Source organism: Varroa jacobsoni, unplaced genomic scaffold (genome assembly GCF_002532875.2).
Source record: "Varroa jacobsoni isolate VJ856 unplaced genomic scaffold, vjacob_1.0 scaffold_550, whole genome shotgun sequence".
NCBI classification, from domain to species: Eukaryota; Metazoa; Arthropoda; class Arachnida; order Mesostigmata; family Varroidae; genus Varroa; species Varroa jacobsoni.
In genome coordinates this window covers 14817-32237 of record NW_019213452.1, presented here as the reverse complement: position 1 = coordinate 32237, position 17421 = coordinate 14817, and the positions used below count along the sequence as shown (strand labels likewise).

The following is a 17421-nucleotide window of genomic DNA, read 5'->3' as shown; positions in this document are numbered from 1 at the left end:
GTTGATGAGGGAAAAACATGTAGCGAATCAACAGATTTTTCCGAATTAGTCGCTTCCCACTTACCATCATCAAAGGATCAGCAAAAAAAAAAAAAAAAAACGGCAAAAATCGATACCGTGACCTATTTAATGTTGTGATACGACCTACAATCATGAAACCAAATAAGGCTCGCAAACGATTAGGCCAACAACGGTGAAATTTGTCGAAAAAATCAAAGTGCGACCAGATTAGATTTCTATGGGGTAGAAAAATCCTCAGCTAGGCTCAACCACTTCCGTCGAATCTAGAGATCCTGATCAGCACAACTCAACTGAATAATAGTCGACCTGAAGCACCTATGTAAAGTATCTTGTCCGTTTGCCAGCAGACCGTGTTGACAATAATAATCGACTTATGCTATTATTATTGCTCGTCTCATCTTGTATCGTGATGCTCACAAATTTGGCGCCGTCTTTTGCCCTCTATAAGTAGCTATTTATTCATTTAGCAGCAATAGTCATCTCTGGTACCGTTACTGGTCGCCTATGAAAACAACTCAAACATATCCCTATCGTATTAGTAGAATCACTCTTTGGTTCTGTTCAGATCTGTATCTTCAGTGAGACTACTTCTAAAAAGTTTTTTTTTTTTTGTTATTACCTTTACGTTGCTGAACTGCAACATTGACAATCATTTATACGATACTATATTGCAAATTTTTATTTTCACATATGTGGCCTTTACTTGTGCTGACGTCGGCTGATTTACGCTCGACGTAAATTACGTCTGTTATCACTAGCTATAATGGTGTTCGTCGTGGAATAAGGTGCAGAGTGCTGAATACCGTTACAACGCTCTTTCGTACTAAATTAAAAAAATAGCTTACATACGGCAAGATAAGCCAATAAAAGAAGAGATGTTCAATTTTCGAACAAAGGAAAAAGAAATGTATAGGCTTACTGGTCTGTATGCATAAAAAAAAACCAAAAAAGTAAACATTGCGACTCATTGTTCAAGGCAATAGCTTTGCGCACGGTGTAACCTTTTTTGCCAGCAAGGTTCCTTGGACTAAATGCTACCTCACTGGAGCGGTCCTGGCTCATAATAGGTACGTTTTTCTCTTAGGTAAGGAGCAATCTATGTTGTACACATAGAAAATGTCCCACGAATAAATAAGGTGAGCTTAACTCTTTGTTTTCTAGTTTTGTAAGGGATTTCTTGCTCGGTTTCTGGACCGATGGCTGAAGATAGTTTGACATAGCGCGAGTCCGCTGCGTTACATAACATATAACTTAATAATGATAGCTCGTTAGGCCTGCTTATCACAGAGTCAAGGTTCTCTAAGAGAGGAATGAAGCAGAGCTTCTTACCGACCAATAGGAAGTGCAATGTAGTATATTTAGGATTCAAATATAAGTTCTTCCCAAATACGAACCTTAATAGACACGTGGCTAATAGTTACTTACTATTTCCCGAATCTGTTTATTCTTCTTCGGTTCTTATCAAGGTCGCCGCATACAACTGACGATTAGGTAAAGAAACGTAAACTTTGATAACGAGTATGGTTTCAGCATTTCATCAATTAGCCATACGGAGTCCATTGGTATAGAAGCTCAGTTTTACTTACAACGTTCATCAATTCAGCCGTGTTTTCGATTGATCAGCCCATCAAAGGTCCCTTGAAGCAAACTGATGCACCCGTTAAAGGCATAAAATAAACCAGGAGCAGTTTATTTCTTTACTCTAATGGACAATATCTGGTCTTTTTTTTCCGAGCCTCACTGAACGTAAAGTAGCGTTTGAAATCCAGCTGATGTGTGTCATGACTTTCACTAAGCACAGTTATAGAAGATAACAGAAATTCCATTCATGATCATATCAACTGGCCTGTAAGTGGCTAGATAACTTAGAGCTAATATTACAATTATGCAGATTCCGTTTATAATTATGCAGATAAGTTTAATCCACCGATAGAAAAATAATTTACCTTCTAATACAAACACAATTTAGATTTATGCAATTGTATTCTTTGTATCTATCAATGTGCATATTTTCTTGGTAAAACGGTTAAAAATTTTTTATTACTATTTTTAGTAATAGTAACAATTCATATGCCTAGCGTACCTACCACGTCGCTTTCGGTCTAACTAACGTTCAGTCATCCTTACGAGTTTCAACGAGGTGGGGTCAAGAATTAGACAATACGACTAAGACGTAGCAGGCAATGAAGCACTTATGCTAGATATACCAACCAGGAATAACGACTTCACTCTATACGTGTGTATATATATATATATATATATATATATATATATATACGCGACGTATAAAAAGAGCGCTAAAGACACTAGAAGCTATACACTAAACGGACTTTATTCTCGGCGCAAACAGTTTTCAGATATTCGTACCTTGAAATGAAGAGTTGCCTGATTGTATAGCAATAAAGCGTACATGTAGTACATAGTATGAAGGACTAATACGATAGCCTGGATCGATGCTTGGCAAACGGGTGGCTCAAAAGTTTACCTACCGGTACCAAGATCGAATATGAATACATCGAGAATTCTACAATTAAAAGTATTACTCAGAAATAGCTCACCAAATTTAAAAAGAGCCTCTTAATCCTTAAGAACACAGTGCAGTGATGTCGAGGATTCCATTAGCTTACTTTCGAAGAAAAATAGATTGTTAGATAAACCTTCATCTTTTGACTGTAGAGTTTTCACCGTACGCGTAACGAGTGACCTAGGTTACTACACAGCTTTTTGATACTGAAAGTCTATCAAGCCTACGAGGTGGCCAAAGGGTCGTTTTTCCAGGACCAGCTAGGCTTGTTGCCATATCACTCCTTTACAAACGAACAGAGCGCAGACAAGCAGTTGTGTCGACCAGTAGCCTCATTATAGATGGGTCTGTTAGCTCCTTTATGACGTTTGTGGTTAGCGCGGCATTTGCCTGTATCATTCAGCTCCTACAACAAATAACTGTTCCACTGCTAACATTCTTGTTATTATAGGCTAGATTCCTATATATATAATATATATATATATATATATATACACATATATATAAGGGTTTGCTTCGGGGATGTAGACGCCTTCCCGTGTAATGCAATCGATTATGATAATAGTTATCAGTGTAATAGGAAGTTCTAACTGCAGTTGACCGATACGTCGAATTCTTTATTTTATTCATCAATGGCGCCTCTAGGTAAGGGCTTCGACGACAGTAGCGCGGTTTAACGGGCGCTCGAGCGTCAGCAATAAAAAAAAAAACGGCGTAGTTAACGTCACTGTTGCCTTTGCGGATGCCTTTGCCATGCAGTACCATTAGCTTGCCTTGTTTCGGTTTGTCACTATCCTATGCAGGCTGGTGGTCTGCAGCGCAGTGGTTAATGGGTACTGGCTGACACTATTAGTCGATGGTGAAACTGTTTGCGGTAGATGCGCGACAGATAACGGTCGCCGCTAATATTAACTGGCCGGCACGAGGCCGCGTCTTCCGTACCCTCGCCAGGGAAGGGCAAAAAAAAAAAAAGAAGCAAATGTGTGATCCGAACCCAGCGCAATGGACAGCTCACAACCGACGAATTGGGTCTGACCTGGTTGTGACTACAACGGCAACGATCTTGGAACAGCAGGAGCTCTCTCTGCATGGTCCGGCCTAAGCTGCGTAGCGTTGCACATTTTCTAGCAAAACTTAAATTGGCTTTATTGCACGAGCTGTAAACTCCAGGCCACTATATTCTTGTAGTTTACTCGAGCCATTGCTGTGACATTTGCGGTTGGCGAGCTACTAGCAGACGACAATTAACGCAGAAGGCAAAATTCAATTCATTCCGCAAAATATTGTGCAGTGGTGTACCATTGCGATTGTAACGTATTCGGCACAATTAATCAGGGCTAGAACAATTGGCCTGCCTAAAGTGATGTCCTGAAACACTATTCGTCTAAGTAAGTGTATTATAGGAATGAGTCCAGCGTGCGATATCGACGTCCGGGGTGACAAAAAGTGCATGGTCGAGAAGACGGTTAGGTACAAGTGAGGTCTACTGAGTAGACAGGTGACTGTAGTTGCTCTCATACCGATTGTGCTCCAATTGCAGAAAGTGGATGTTTGTCAAGTCGTAATTATTTGTTAAAGTTTAGCTGCAACCAACTTTCGTTTGAAAGCGTGAGTTTATGCTCGACGAGTCGCTACCGCATCATCGGCGTGGCTGAAGATAACGCTTGCCCGCGAAATCACTCGGAGGACGTCAAGATAGACCACTTCAATAACGGTACGAATGGATAGAAGGGCGAAGCGAAATGAACGTCTTCCTCTACGTCCTAGGACGATCGGCTTCTAATTAGCATTTTCTTTTATTTTCGCGTTTAGCAGTATCACAGAAAACACACAGTAATTAAATCGAGAAACTAACAGACATTAATACGCGCCTTTCAAATAACTAAAGCCTTAATTAATAGAGTTTAACCGCGTACATCACGAAATGCATTAAATTCGATATGCCCCTTCACATTGCTCCGGTAACTTCGGTTATCTCTGCATTTCGTTCAACACAGTCGCTGCTTACGGACAAGTTCTCTTTCACCTATGTTCCTATGTGCGCCTCTTGATGCCGTCATATTCGAGTCTAGTCAGGAATTAACGTTGCAACGGGTTTAACGGGCGAAAATTAAGCGCTTTTTGTGGCATCCAATGTGGACACTCGTAACGCCTTGACGACAGCTCGAAACGACGTTGAAATTAACGTCAGACTCAGGAGATCCGCCTGGAAACGCTTGGGTGTGTGAGAAAAGTCTGAGGGCTTTGCACCGGGCTTAGGACATTGCCATCGGGGACGTTCTTGTTGTTGTGACAACAGCTCTTACCCACTCGTTGGATTGACGTAATTTCGGTGTCCCTGTATAATATACGTAAGCGGAACGCTGACATCATTGCTGCATATCTTCCGGGTATGGCAGTGCCACAACAGCCGGCAGGATCTTGCCCAAGCTACGAAAAACACAGCAAGAATTTGACTTGAAAAAAAGCATCTTTACCCGCTGCTTTATCTGACCGCTGGACAAATGCCTCTCACGCTTAACGCTGGTGACGGTAAGATGGCGCCATTTTATAAACGACAGGGCCGTTTAGCACCCAGATGAGGCTGTCTGATACTACTTCGCAGCGCTCGCGCACGTTGTTTCAAGGCGGCTTATGCTTGCAATCATCTGTCACACATCTAAATATCTACAAATGATTCTAAATGTTCGCTGCTATGAATGTCTTAAATATGTTCTGGCCTGTGTTGAATTTTATGCACTGCTTCAAGAGTTCTGCGATGTTCAGTGGGAGCTAATCGTGGAGCTGTTAGTGAATAGGGTGCCTTAAACTATCGTGACCCTTCTGCCTGGCGCCTAAGGCAGGCAGAATTGTTAGCTACCAGGAATAGATGTATGTTAACGTATCTTAGGTGGGCTCGACAAAAAACTGTGATAGGCGAAACGTTGTTGTCTACATTGTTATGATGATTGTCATATAACCCCAACTGTAGCTCATCGAACAGATATTGCGTATTCTGTTCTCGCGTTCCGTCACGCCGCCATAGTCCGTGGTGTTCGAATTCTCAACCTGATGGGAATTATAAGATTTACTATTTTAAGGGTAAAATGCACATATCTGACGCGTAAGGCGGCACCAACGTTGATGTATTACAATTCGGTCTACTATCTACATTCTCGAATGAGTTCGTGCTGGACCAGATGGCAAAGTCCTTCGTTCAGCGACTCGTCAGTGTTGACGTTTGCCTTTTTCAGCTCCAGTATATTCAAAGGTTAGCTTAGTTAACGTTTTAGTTTCAAACGGTCTAACACCGTCCTGCAGACGGTACCAACTGTCCGTACCGCTTGAGGCAGAATGCAAGGCAAAGCAAAAAGTGGAAAATGAGAGAATAATTCTATAGGGGTAAAATTCAATCCTGAATCGAATCTGGCCAACTGGAGCCCGTATAATCTGGAGATATATATGGGTAATGCAAGTGGCAATCAATCTGGGGCTGATCCAATAGACCCAATTACTGGATATGAGCGCGGGCTATTTGAAAACTTGTAGGTGGGAAAACACAGCGTTTGTGGCTCGTTCAGGGGCATGTTGCGAGACTATTCATGGTTATGATAGCGGTACTGGTAAGAATATTATCGAATTTTCAAGTTGACCCTTGATTATTTCACAGTGGGGTCTTATACTATTGAAGCTGTTAGTCGGACGCGAACCCTAGGTTTATATATTTAATATGTATGTGACTGTAAAAGGTTTTCTAGGTGGGGAGACACCAATATGGCTTAGCGTTGCCTATCGAACTTGAAACGCCTTAAAAGCGTTTCGAGGTATGACGAGAGTAGCGACAAGCTCGAGCAAGCCTTTTTCTGTTTCGCGTGTGCATGTTTTCGGTCTTTCTTAATCATGTCGTTGTTTGCAACAACCAATGTTAGCCAAAGTTAGCCAGCTTCCAACGTGAGATAGTGAATTGTCATATCAGCATACAAGGATGTGCAGTGGCCTGTACACACTACTGCCCAACACGCTAAGATCTACCTAGTATCGTGGTTATATGAGCTGCCGGTACCATGATATCCACCTGCGATCAGTGTATGTGATTACCTGTGGATATCTACTTGTACGCATCTCGGGGTACGGAGTGAAAGCCACTGAATCTATATGATTCAATCGGATGCAAGAAACGATAGAAAACGCAGAAGAATATTCGCAAGCCTCGTAGTTACATACGTATGACACGAGACATGCGCATACACATGTTTAGGTGTCTTGGTGGATCTCGAAGCGCACACAGAGGGGCTAGGTGAGAGAACGTGATGCTACTGACAGGATAGAAACGACTGTCTTTGAGTTTCAAAAGAACGGGGCAGGAAACCATGCAACACCAATGACTAGTGGCATATAGGCAAACGTGAGGACGAGTGTCAATCTGGAATTTTACACCCTATTCAAATCTCTATTTCTAGGAATAGTAACCGGATAAGTAGTATCTAATGTGACAGAAGCAGTCTTGCTGGGCCGGCTTTCACCTTACTCAGGTTCCTCACTCTATTGTATTTGTGCTCCTGCTACTCCAGGGCAGGTGACACACGTTTGGCTGCTAACGATCCCTAACCAGTCTCTCACGCCGAAGGGACGATCACCTCAAATGCATATTATTATGGTAAACTGTAATGGTATTGTATAAACACGTTCTGCAGTGATTCAAGGTGATACAATGGTGAACCTTACAAGGTGCTGATGGACAGGTTTTCCTACCAACGCTAAAACTGTTATCTTTATGTAACTCTTCGACGCCTAGGTTGCGTTGGGTGGTACGCGCTTCTATCATCCTCGTTTCCCTTCCATTCTTTTTTGAACCTAAACCCGAATCTCCACACGTAAATGTGCGATTAGTGTCTGGACGTCCTTGGAGTATATGAAAAATGTAGCATGAAAAAACCCCTAAAAAAAAGCAACGAAAGTAACAGTGAAGCCCAGATTGCCAAAAGCAAAGAGGTGTCTTATTTTTTCGGTCTTTGTGAAGCAGCATCATACCGGAGTGGCGTCGGGGTATCCGTCGCTACCAGCAAATTGATGGGAGTCAGTTAGGAATCACTATGTGAAATGGCGAATATACGAAGAGTTTGCCCTCGGTGCCATCCGTTTCCTATTGATGTTCTTTTATTGATATCAGTTGCGACACAGAAGTTCTTAAATATTCATGATATAGGGACTGGTCTATAAAAATAAGAGGCATGCGCGAATTTCGATCAGAGAAAGATACCGAAACATATCGCGCTTAGAATTATATATCTTCCAGCCCTATCAATTAGAGTTTGAGTAAAAATCATCGATGCAACAACAACCAAAAGTAAATTAAGGTAGATTTTAAATTCGCAACCGTAAGCTTTGTTTCATTAATCTACTATTGTTGTTGGTTCAACAAAAGTGATGGTTGCACTCAGCCATTTTTTGTTGCCATCTGTCTGTCACGCATTGATTTTCTATAGTTAATGTCCACTACGAATCTACGGAATGTGAAGCACAGCAATCACGTACCAAACACGTTAAAAAAATTGTTTTTGTGCAGAGCACGTTTTTGTGCTCTATATAACAAAAGTATACACATATTTTATACCTCTACCCCATATTTCAAATGTCGTACTCTATCACGTACATTTGAATACAGTCAACAATTATAAAACCTAGGCAAATTCCTTATTAGGCATACTTCAGTCCACAGCAGACATACATTGCGTCCTGTGCCCCTCGAAGCACAGGCCAGTACTATGTTCGTTTTTGGAGTCCTGCAACTTGGACTGTGTACGCTTGACGTATAAATATATTAACGTTCATGGCCTACATTTCCGCCTCATTTGTTCTGTTTCACCCACATCTGGCATTGCTGTCACTTCTACCATCCCCACCATTAACAGTCGTTTTTACTCAACAAACGCTTCGTCTGGTTGGGTGGATTTTCGGGAAAGTGCGTCGCCTACTTTGGATTTTTCTGGAGACGCTCTGGTAAACGCTAGTAGACAGGATTATTTAATGAGAGCGAAACCCGTGCAGGAGAGTTAAGCCGTGACGATCGAGCAGGTCTGGTGCCTACTCGACACTGGGATGCCTCCTAACCGCAAGTAGCTTTCCCAACTTGTCATCAGCTTGTTACCGTTTTCGAGGCAATAACAGTCGCGAGGAACGCTGTTGGACTGATTAAACTGCTTTCTCACTTCTCTAGCCGTTTATGCCCGGGGGAGCAGTAACAGCGGCATGAGCGACTACTACCTTTCTCCTCATCCATTTTTTTCTCTACTCAGAGGAATCATTGCCGCTACCCCAGAACGTGAACCCACCTACCTGAATAGCCCGGGCAAGTTGCTTACTCAATTACCATCTCACATTCACTTTCTCTTACCTTCGTCATTTCCGCCTCCCATGCCTCTTCGTTCCCTATATCTGCCCAGTTTCAATCCTCGTCCCGATATGGTCCGCCGCTGATTTTTCCGCTTCTTATTTCCGTAATTCAGTGTCAATGCGCAAAGCAGAAAGGCGCGGAGTGCAGAATGAAATCGGAAAATCGGAACACTATTAAGTCTATCGAGCACTTTGGGCAGTTCGCCTGTTTATTGGCTTCCAGTGGCGGCCAACATATTTCTTGTTTTATCATATCGGCTTCCTAGTTCAGATTTGATTGGACGACAGCATGCACAAGGGAGGCAAAAAAGCGGAGAAGATTAGGAAAATAAAGAAAAATAGAAAGAAAAGACAGCGGTTTAGCCGAACAACAAACGTGTGACTGGGTGTAGGGTGGAACTTGTCTCTCGAACGGTATCTTTTTGCTGGCATGGTAATCTGCTGGAATAGGTGAACAGGATTTTCGCTCTTGTTTTTTCTGAACACGTTTTTACTCCGCAAAGTTACTCCGGATATGCCTTGGAAACCATGTTCCTATTCATCCCGATTCTACTTGTTTAGCCAGTATCATTCCGCTCCGTTACCGCGTGTTGTTTTTACCGTTACGTTTGTGCCGCAACGGGCAGCTCTCATTGTGTGCAGTTATTGTTCCCCTGGATTTTATGACGGTACAATACTGCATCCAGTTGAACACTGCTTTTATAGCAGACTAAACTGCGCTATCAGTTTCTTCCCTATTTGGCTTTTTTCGACTCTTCCCCCATTACGCATAAAGAGGGTGTCGGTGGCGACAGTAAACGAAGTACTCAAATCACTAGCCCGCAATCGGTAATAACACCTAGTGCGGGTTCTGTTGGACAATAAGAGGAGCGAAGTACCGACGCCAGCCACTTCGGTTCACACACTATTTGCGCTTCGATGATTATACCGACTTGCCGGTGCCTATTGTAACATGGCATCCTCTGAAGTCCACCTACATATTATGGTATAAATTAGTAATAAATAATAATGTTTAAACAATAGCATTTAATTTCATTGGTCAAAATAGATGGTAACCGAATGATTACACTATCTTTTCGTTTATAAATTTACAGATCGGCGTGTATATGGCAGACCCCACTACGGTTTAAACCCGCCACCGCGGGCAGCGTCAATTCACGTCGCATCCTCTGTGCACAGTTTTAGTCGACGGTCAGGAGGCACCTTAATGAGGGCCGGAGCCGGCGCTGATGCCCAGTCGACGGTTATGCGTGAAGAACGAAAACGTCGGGCCAAGACCCGCTGCCTCGTTACCGTCGGCGTGCTTCTTCCGGCCATGGCTGGAATTATCGGTAAGTAAAGGAAATTCTAGTGAGACCCGATAAGGCAAGAGACAAAGATAGACTCCAGACAAACAGCTTGGAAGACGCTTTTGATACCAAATTTAGTGATTTGCAATGATTCAAAAAAAAAAAACACGAACGAATTAATGTAACCCGGAAGTCGTGGCATTAAATACAGTCACTACGTGTCGAAGATGAGACGTCATGAAGGTCATACGTGCGAATGATTACATAAAAAGTTCGTGCAGGTGTTTTTTTTCAAGTTAGAAAAATTGATGGTATTAATAGGACGAATTTCGATTTAACTAATGCAAACATCAGTGAATGATTACCTAGGTAAATCAGTACATTTATCCCAATGGCTGGTCGGCCATCCTACTAAAACGCAGCAAATGTCCGTCAACTGTAATAAAACAAGATATGATCTATTCCGGCATCCATATCCTAGAGCTGGCCACGCAGTCAACTAACAAGACGATATCAGCTGCCGGACCAATATCTAGCCACCATGAAGCAGGGGAAAATAAAGATACACAATAAATAGACAACTCGGAGTTTTAATTTTTAATAAAATGAATAGGTATTGCCGGCATCCATTAGTAATAAACAGGCGGGAAAGAAGGAGGGCAAACGAGAAAGCATGGATTCAGCCATGTGAACAAGCACTCTTATGATGTTACAACGATTGAGATGATTCTGCCACATGAAGATCTTCGACCGGGTCTATGAGATTTGATCACGCTATGATAGCTTATGCAAATTGATTAATACTTTACTTATATTCTCAGATGAACGAAAATAACTGATCCGATCTGATATTCAAATGGAAGAAAAAGTGCTAAATTTCCGTGACGATTGAGATGTGATGTAGCTCATAATGGGGCACTGTGACAAATGATTGTTTGGCCCGTTGTTGACGGCGTTGTGGTTCATCACCTATGACATGAGTGACACAAATTACCGGAAGAAAACATTGGCGTAATAATAACAGCATGTAATCAGGGCGGCTAGTGAGAAGCGAAAATATTCCGTATCTATTAGTCATGAAGACAGAACGACGTCTCGCTCATCACGAACACTAGGGATTAATTCCTAAGTACATTTTTATTGAAATGAATCGCGACGTAGAGTGCGCTAGACAATAGCAGGACTAACTGTGCATTTCCGCGGGGTAAGAAGATCTACTGTTGACTTATTATCGTCCAAGGTCTTAATCTTCCGCGGTTCTGTGATTAAGTGGTTAGCTACGAACATTTGACAATAGGATTCAAAAATAGATATTAGGATATCATACAAACTGTTGACTAATGGCTATATTATAAATAGTCCAGAGGTGCACGATCTACCAGTTCCTTGGCAGTGAAAGTGCAACGGCGCGTTCAAACGGGTCCATTTATCTGTATACCGGTAGCTAACGTATCATGAACTTTTATTCTAGCTAATTGTCAACTTGTTGCGGTTGTTACTAGTTCTTTACGCGTGATACAAATATAACATTCCGTAAGCAAGCCATTGTAAATCAAAGACCTCTTATAATAATAAGTGTTTACATGCTATGGATAATTTACAAACTGTCCTGGTTACGCATGTGCCAGCAGAGAGAAACGATACATAAGCACGTACATACACAGTAATCTAGCGTATAGCATCCCAGCGGTCCATCATCATTAACAGTCCGCACCGAAATGCTAGTCACCACCTCTCTATCAGCAATGTCCTAATCCGAATAAATTTTGTCCAGAGCTTTTTCCTGGTCAAAAACACAGATGATCGCCATTGCCCCAACGAATTCGTTGTTTGCCGCCGCCAATGCGTCTGCTGTAATTGAATCAGCAGTTATAACAATTACTAGCCCGTGAAATGAAGATGACAGTCAGAGACGGCTTCTTCTAATGACGACTGCTTATAGCTCATTCTTTCGAATCAGAAGAAGACAAACAAATGATCAGAATAAGAAAAGGAAGCGAACGAACATTTTGGTAGAATACAAACGAAAAGACTCCGACTGAGGAATCGGACGTCTGTCTATTTTTAGTCGCTTGTTTAAACTGAAAGATAGGGGAAGTCTAGGAAGGATTAGAAGATTCATTAACTCGAAGCGTTCCCGATTAATCTGTGATATATCGGCTTTACCAATGGCTACAATAAAGGTAGATCCAACGACAACGACAACTGGTCCGATGGTCGCCTCCGTGACCAGCGTGAACGTCAATCCCGTTTTACTACGTATACATATCCTCAGATCCCGAAGAATGCAATCCGAGCTCCTATAGACCACCGAATCTCAGCCACAAACGCCTCTGGGGATGAACTTTACTTAGTTGTAATAATAATAATAGTTGGAAAATCAAAAATTCGAAAAATAAATTCAACCAGATTTGCTGTAATAATAACAACAAGACTTGTAAAGCTTATATAGCTCTTCTCATTGTTGTGTTGTTAACTACGGTTCGAAAGGAGTACTTTAGCTATATGAGTTACAACAACACAAATGATGTCTGTCTCCCGGAATCAGCTGTTTCCGGAGCCTCTTTCCCGCAACTATTCCCTCATCCCTGGTAGCACTACGGTATCTCACTGCCACACAGTAAACCCTAATGAAAACCGCACCACCTACGTGGGACCAAATCATAGAGATATCTCTGTAATTTCTCTCGCAGTAGATGGCGATATTGTGTTTGTGGACGATTGTAGTACACGCCTGGGCCATCCCCGAGCTCAAACACGCACACAGACACACATGGGGATATGCAGACAATTTCTATACTTGTATCATCTGCTTGCTTACGTAGATTTTTCAGTATACACTATTGGCCCCTACTTACAGAGGGGCCAACGGCGGAGCCGGCGGGCTGGTTCTACAAGTGCTGTCATTGCCGTTGTTGTTCGTTAGCCCTAGCTGCATCTTGTCGACCATTAACTTAATCTTGCAATACGTTCGTCGACGTCGAGTTCGGCTGTACATAAGATACACAAAGTTCCGCACAGAATCGTTGTTCCTAGTCGCATTGCTGAGACAAGGAAAACGGTAGGCACCACTTTGTTTTTTTGTCCCGCTGCTCGTACAGCTACCAGTATTACATTGACAATGATTTCTATTGTTTATACTATCTATGGTCTGAGTGAATATAGAAAGACGTTTAGAACATGGGAGATGTTGATGAGGCGGTATAGCGCCATTTTTGCCGCCGCTGGTTGACATGCTTGCGAAGGCGCTGGAAGGCGAATGTCTGCTGCAGTGACGGCGCCTAACGCTCACTAACAAATAGCAACTACGACAGTAGATAACACGGTTTGACAGGCCACACAGTAGGAGCAGCTGTAAAGATGTGAGAGCGATGACTGTCTTGGTCAATAGTGGGAGTTCCGATAGGGAAGGCAGACGTCAAAGACGTTGTTGCGAACGGTTGGCACTGGAAGACTACTGTTTTCTATTTGTAGCATAATATCTTCCGCGTACGCGGTTACCACTGCAGTAGCTCCATCGTCGTCGATTCTATATATATATACATATATATATATATATATATATATATTCGCTAGTTTTTGTTCTTTGTTTAGCGCATCGCTGGCAGACTATCGATACCTTAGTTGATCTCGTTGTTTTTGTCTCGTATCAAGTAGTAATAAGGCGTTATTATCTCTTACGATCGCAGCATACGTACCATTTGGTGGAATTTATAACTGGAAAGGACGAAACCCAGGAATTGGCGGATGGCGGACACGTTCTGATATGATGACCTCTTCATTTAACGATATTGATTTGGTGCTACGGTGTGGGGTGGGGAGTACCCCGAATGTCGCTGCCCGCTTTCAGGAGCAGGGAATGATCGATGTATTTTAACGCATTTTCTGCCGTTTAGTCGCTAATGATTCGAGTAGGCATTATTCGGTATATTAGATAATTTTTAATTATTTAGGTGTATATCCGTATCTACCTTAACTGTTGGGTCAGCGAACAAACGGCACCGTAATTAAGCGCTCAATTCTGGTCGTATGCTGCATAGACACATTGTTATAGGTGCATGTATGCGGTGTTTTCGGTTTAAGTGAGTAGCCACAGATAAAAATGCTACATTATTCGAAGTTTATCAATCCACATAAATTTATCCTGCCTCCTGGTGTCGAAAATCCTAAACAATTTCGAATGATAAAGACAGTATCTATTACCACTCGGCCGGAAAGGCCGCACACAAGGATCTAATATATTTTTTCTAATACGCATTAACATGTGCGCCATGCAATGCGTCTGTCTGCCATACAAAAGTTTTCCTGTGTTCCACGCCATGGGCAGAGTTCTATTCCACAACGTTCTAAAGGGGTTGTTGTCATCTATCAACCTGTAGGTAATAGTTATTGTCGCCTAAGACAGTTCGCGGAATAAAGCGACAATTGGCCTATACGACCGATAACTATGGAGCCAAAGCTTTTTTTAGCAACGACAATGATAGCCATCGCATGAAACCAGACAAATTGTTGTACGATAACAGATTATCGTATTAAAAGTCAGCAACATAAACATTAGCCACGAAGTAGATTAAACGGACAGCGAATGTGGGCAACTTGAAGGCCCTTCCTCTAAAAAGGCCCAAAACTCACCTTTATATATGCTACTCGCTATATTTTTTTTTGCTAAATAGCTGCACAGTCTGAGAGTGCGGTTCAAACAAAGAAAAATAATTGTTGTTTACTTGCCAAATGAAAAAATAGTCAATTTTCTAGATTCTAGTCCAATTCTTATTAAAGCTAACCCCGTTTCCACAAACGCTCTCTACATACTGACCTGTTGGGTGACACACGGTGGTAAACTTCAATCAACGAAAAGCCATTTGACAAGCGGCTAGTTTGACGTGCGTTTCTAACGTATTGGCTGCGCGCACTAACGCTAACGGTTACAGAAGTAGTTCCACGAATAGAAAGAGCGAAAGCAAAGATGAAGAAGCAAATACGGGACACGGCCCGTATAAACTGTATATATTATTGGTCCCTCTAATTACAAAATAAAATTAGCTGGTGGAAGATTGCAATATATATATATATATATATATATATAGTGATGAATTCACCGCGACGCGGTCTCCTTATTTGTTATGGTGATTGTTAGCGTTGTCAGCAATTTTAGAGGTATCATAACGTTCATAAGCACGCTAAAACAGCATTCAATTCGGTTTCTTTACACTTTGGACCCGTAACGACTTGTATCAAAGGCGTTCCGTCTGCATGACTCTATACGCAATCTGGCCTCTTACTCATTCGTGTACAGAGCAATAGTGTTGTCTGTTGAAAACCGAAATCTCTAAAGTCTCGGCCAACCCTGCGTCTTACCTCGCTAGATAAAGAACCTTGAAACCTAAAATGCTAAAGATGCGAGAATGTGTTGAGCCTAGCATAAACTGATACTCGGATCCGGAAAAGTTCTCGAGCCTCAACATCGTTACCAAACGCGCCGATATCGAAATCGGCGTAAGAAAGAAGGACTCGTGTAAAAGCGAAGAAGCTTCCCTTAAAAAACCTACTCATAGCCATGGACCTCGAGTAGCAACACCAAATACCAGAATAGCGTACGGCACAGTTGACGATCTCAAAAACATTTTAAATCTGCGCTAGTATTTTGAAAGGAACGACCTATCGAGTGCGCCATCTAGTTAATTTTTAGGGTAACCTTTGTATTTACAATATCGCAGTTTATTACGTACACAGGGAGGACATACATACATATGGGACCAATGACTGAAGCGTTACGTGAGCTGAAAGTCTTCGGGACATTTGGAACTTTGATCAAAAGTAACTGAATTTCTTTGCGTCCAAGTTTTCGTTTTACTTTGAGGACATATAAGATATATGACTCTAGTTTGTAATATTGGTACGAGATTATATCGGTAACGCAATCGCCGGAATTTTGATCGCTTTAAATAATACCTTGCGCATTAGCTTAGTACGTTCTCAATATATTACAGATCATTACCTACAATAGCCTATTGTAAAATATAACATTCAAATTTTATCAATCAAATGTCTATTATTACTGTTATTATTGTTGAACAATTTTACGGCATCCCACCCATGTTTTTAGCTAACTTTTCTTGTGAGAAACATAGGCTTGCAACGCAAAAGATTTTTACGTGCGATGCGTGGGAAGCGCAAACACTGTCCAGTTATTAGTTACCATCCCATACTCTTTTGTTGCGCTTTTAAAACACGATCCTTCCAACAAGCAGCGATTGTTTCCTGGTTGTTAGTTACCACAAATTATTATAGAATCTACAGATCTATAAAGTTAGAATGTATTGATGACATCCCTGGATGATTCCTGATTCGATAGGAATTAACTGCCACGCTGTCTTTCAGTGCTCTACAAATGGGAGTAATTTAGCACTGCCGTGAGACCGCAGAAGGCGCGCTGCTATTGTTACCAGTGCGTACGAGCGCCCTGGGCTATGAACCGCCGGCAGAGGAGCATTGTTCATGGGAACGTTTGGGAGTCTCCCACGCGATTTTGTCATCTGGGAAGAGCTTTCGCCGCAGACAGTCCAGCGGTGATACCAGCCAATCAAAACAGAGTCATTCAACAGTTAAACGGACATGAAATACTGTTCCATTCGCAGATTTTGCTACGTTTTGTTCAATTTTGTTTTTTGTTTCCCTCTTTTATAAATACTTATAGACCTTCGAACGGCTGAAAAATGCTTCTCATTTTCCTTCTATTGGTAATAAATAAATCAACGAGGCGAGGCTCTCCTGTTATCTAGCTTTAGTAGGTGAAGTGAGAACAAATTCAAGTAGATATAATGGAGATTAGCTTTTCAGTAAGCCAATGTTGTATTAGCTGAATTTCAATGCAGGCATCATTTATCTTCTCCAATGAAGATTTTGGATTGGTTAACGTGGCAGCTTTTAGAGGATAAAATCACGTTTCTGGCCGGGGAATAAATCGAAGGCAACAATCCATCGATTCTTCCAGGCCGATACAGTTGATGATTATTTACACATATCAGGCTTGTCCGCTTGACTTCAGATACGATGCTCTCTTCTATTGGGTCTACAAATGAGAAACGAGTCTCAGCTTTTAACACCTTTGATGCTTCCAATACCCGAACACAGCCAACATCGATTTTCAAAGAGAACTGCTAGAAAAAAAAGCTTTTTCATTATTCGTTCGATCAATAGTTCTTTCTACTGAAT

The 17421-nt window shown here is 41.8% G+C and overlaps 2 protein-coding genes and 1 long non-coding RNA gene across 8 annotated transcripts in view; 1 reads left to right on the top strand and 2 right to left on the bottom strand.

Moving 5' to 3' along the window:
• LOC111261362 (uncharacterized) overlaps nt 1-2882 on the bottom strand; it is a 13125-nt gene extending 10243 nt beyond the window's left edge. Inside the window, exon 1 of the long non-coding RNA XR_002680918.2 lies at nt 2580-2882. This is a non-coding gene — a long non-coding RNA (uncharacterized LOC111261362). The remainder of the gene's footprint in view (nt 1-2579) is intronic.
• The window catches only part of LOC111261361 (uncharacterized), a 53375-nt gene extending 36392 nt beyond the window's left edge, over nt 1-16983 (top strand). The window contains exons 1-3 of one of the 4 annotated variants that reach the window (XM_086968674.1): nt 3330-3636; nt 10012-10248; nt 16588-16983. In XM_086968674.1, the coding sequence (XP_086824800.1) occupies nt 3402-3636; nt 10012-10248; nt 16588-16607 (492 nt within the window). In that variant the 5' untranslated portion in view covers nt 3330-3401 and the 3' untranslated portion in view covers nt 16608-16983. Of the gene's footprint in view, nt 1-3329; nt 3637-4505; nt 5078-10011; nt 10249-10687; nt 10788-16587 lie in introns of those variants that run through there. The other 3 variants (XM_086968673.1, XM_086968676.1, XM_086968675.1) reach the window with 3 other exon arrangements.
• LOC111261363 (uncharacterized) lies at nt 10220-13472 on the bottom strand. Of its 3 annotated transcripts, none has more exons than XR_002680919.2 (5): nt 13065-13472; nt 12373-12539; nt 11867-12057; nt 10572-10642; nt 10220-10236 (listed from the first exon to the last, which is right to left on the bottom strand). XR_002680919.2 is itself a non-coding variant. In XM_086968671.1 (5 exons), the coding sequence occupies exons 1-3, from the start codon at nt 13439-13441 to the stop codon at nt 11957-11959; spliced, it is 612 nt and encodes a 203-aa protein (XP_086824797.1). In that variant the 5' UTR covers nt 13442-13472; the 3' UTR covers nt 10220-10236; nt 10572-10642; nt 11867-11956. The 3 variants fall into 3 exon arrangements, 2 of the variants coding, with proteins under 2 accessions (XP_086824797.1, XP_086824798.1); XM_086968671.1 differs by having other exon boundaries at nt 12373-12506; XM_086968672.1 differs by lacking the exons at nt 10220-10236; nt 10572-10642 and adding an exon at nt 10780-11175 and having other exon boundaries at nt 12373-12506.
• Nucleotides 16984-17421: the final 438 nt, after the last annotated feature.

Coding starts and splice junctions, on each gene's coding strand:
- LOC111261363 (XM_086968671.1), bottom strand. CDS start 13,441: ATGTCAACCAGCGGCGGCAAAAATGGCGCTATACCGCCTCATCAACAT. Junction 12,507..13,064: donor GCTCCGCCGTTGGCCCCTCT/GTAAGTAGGGGC, acceptor GGTGGTCTATAG/GAGCTCGGATTGCATTCTTC. Junction 12,058..12,372: donor TACCTTTATTGTAGCCATTG/GTAAAGCCGATA, acceptor ATTCAATTACAG/CAGACGCATTGGCGGCGGCA.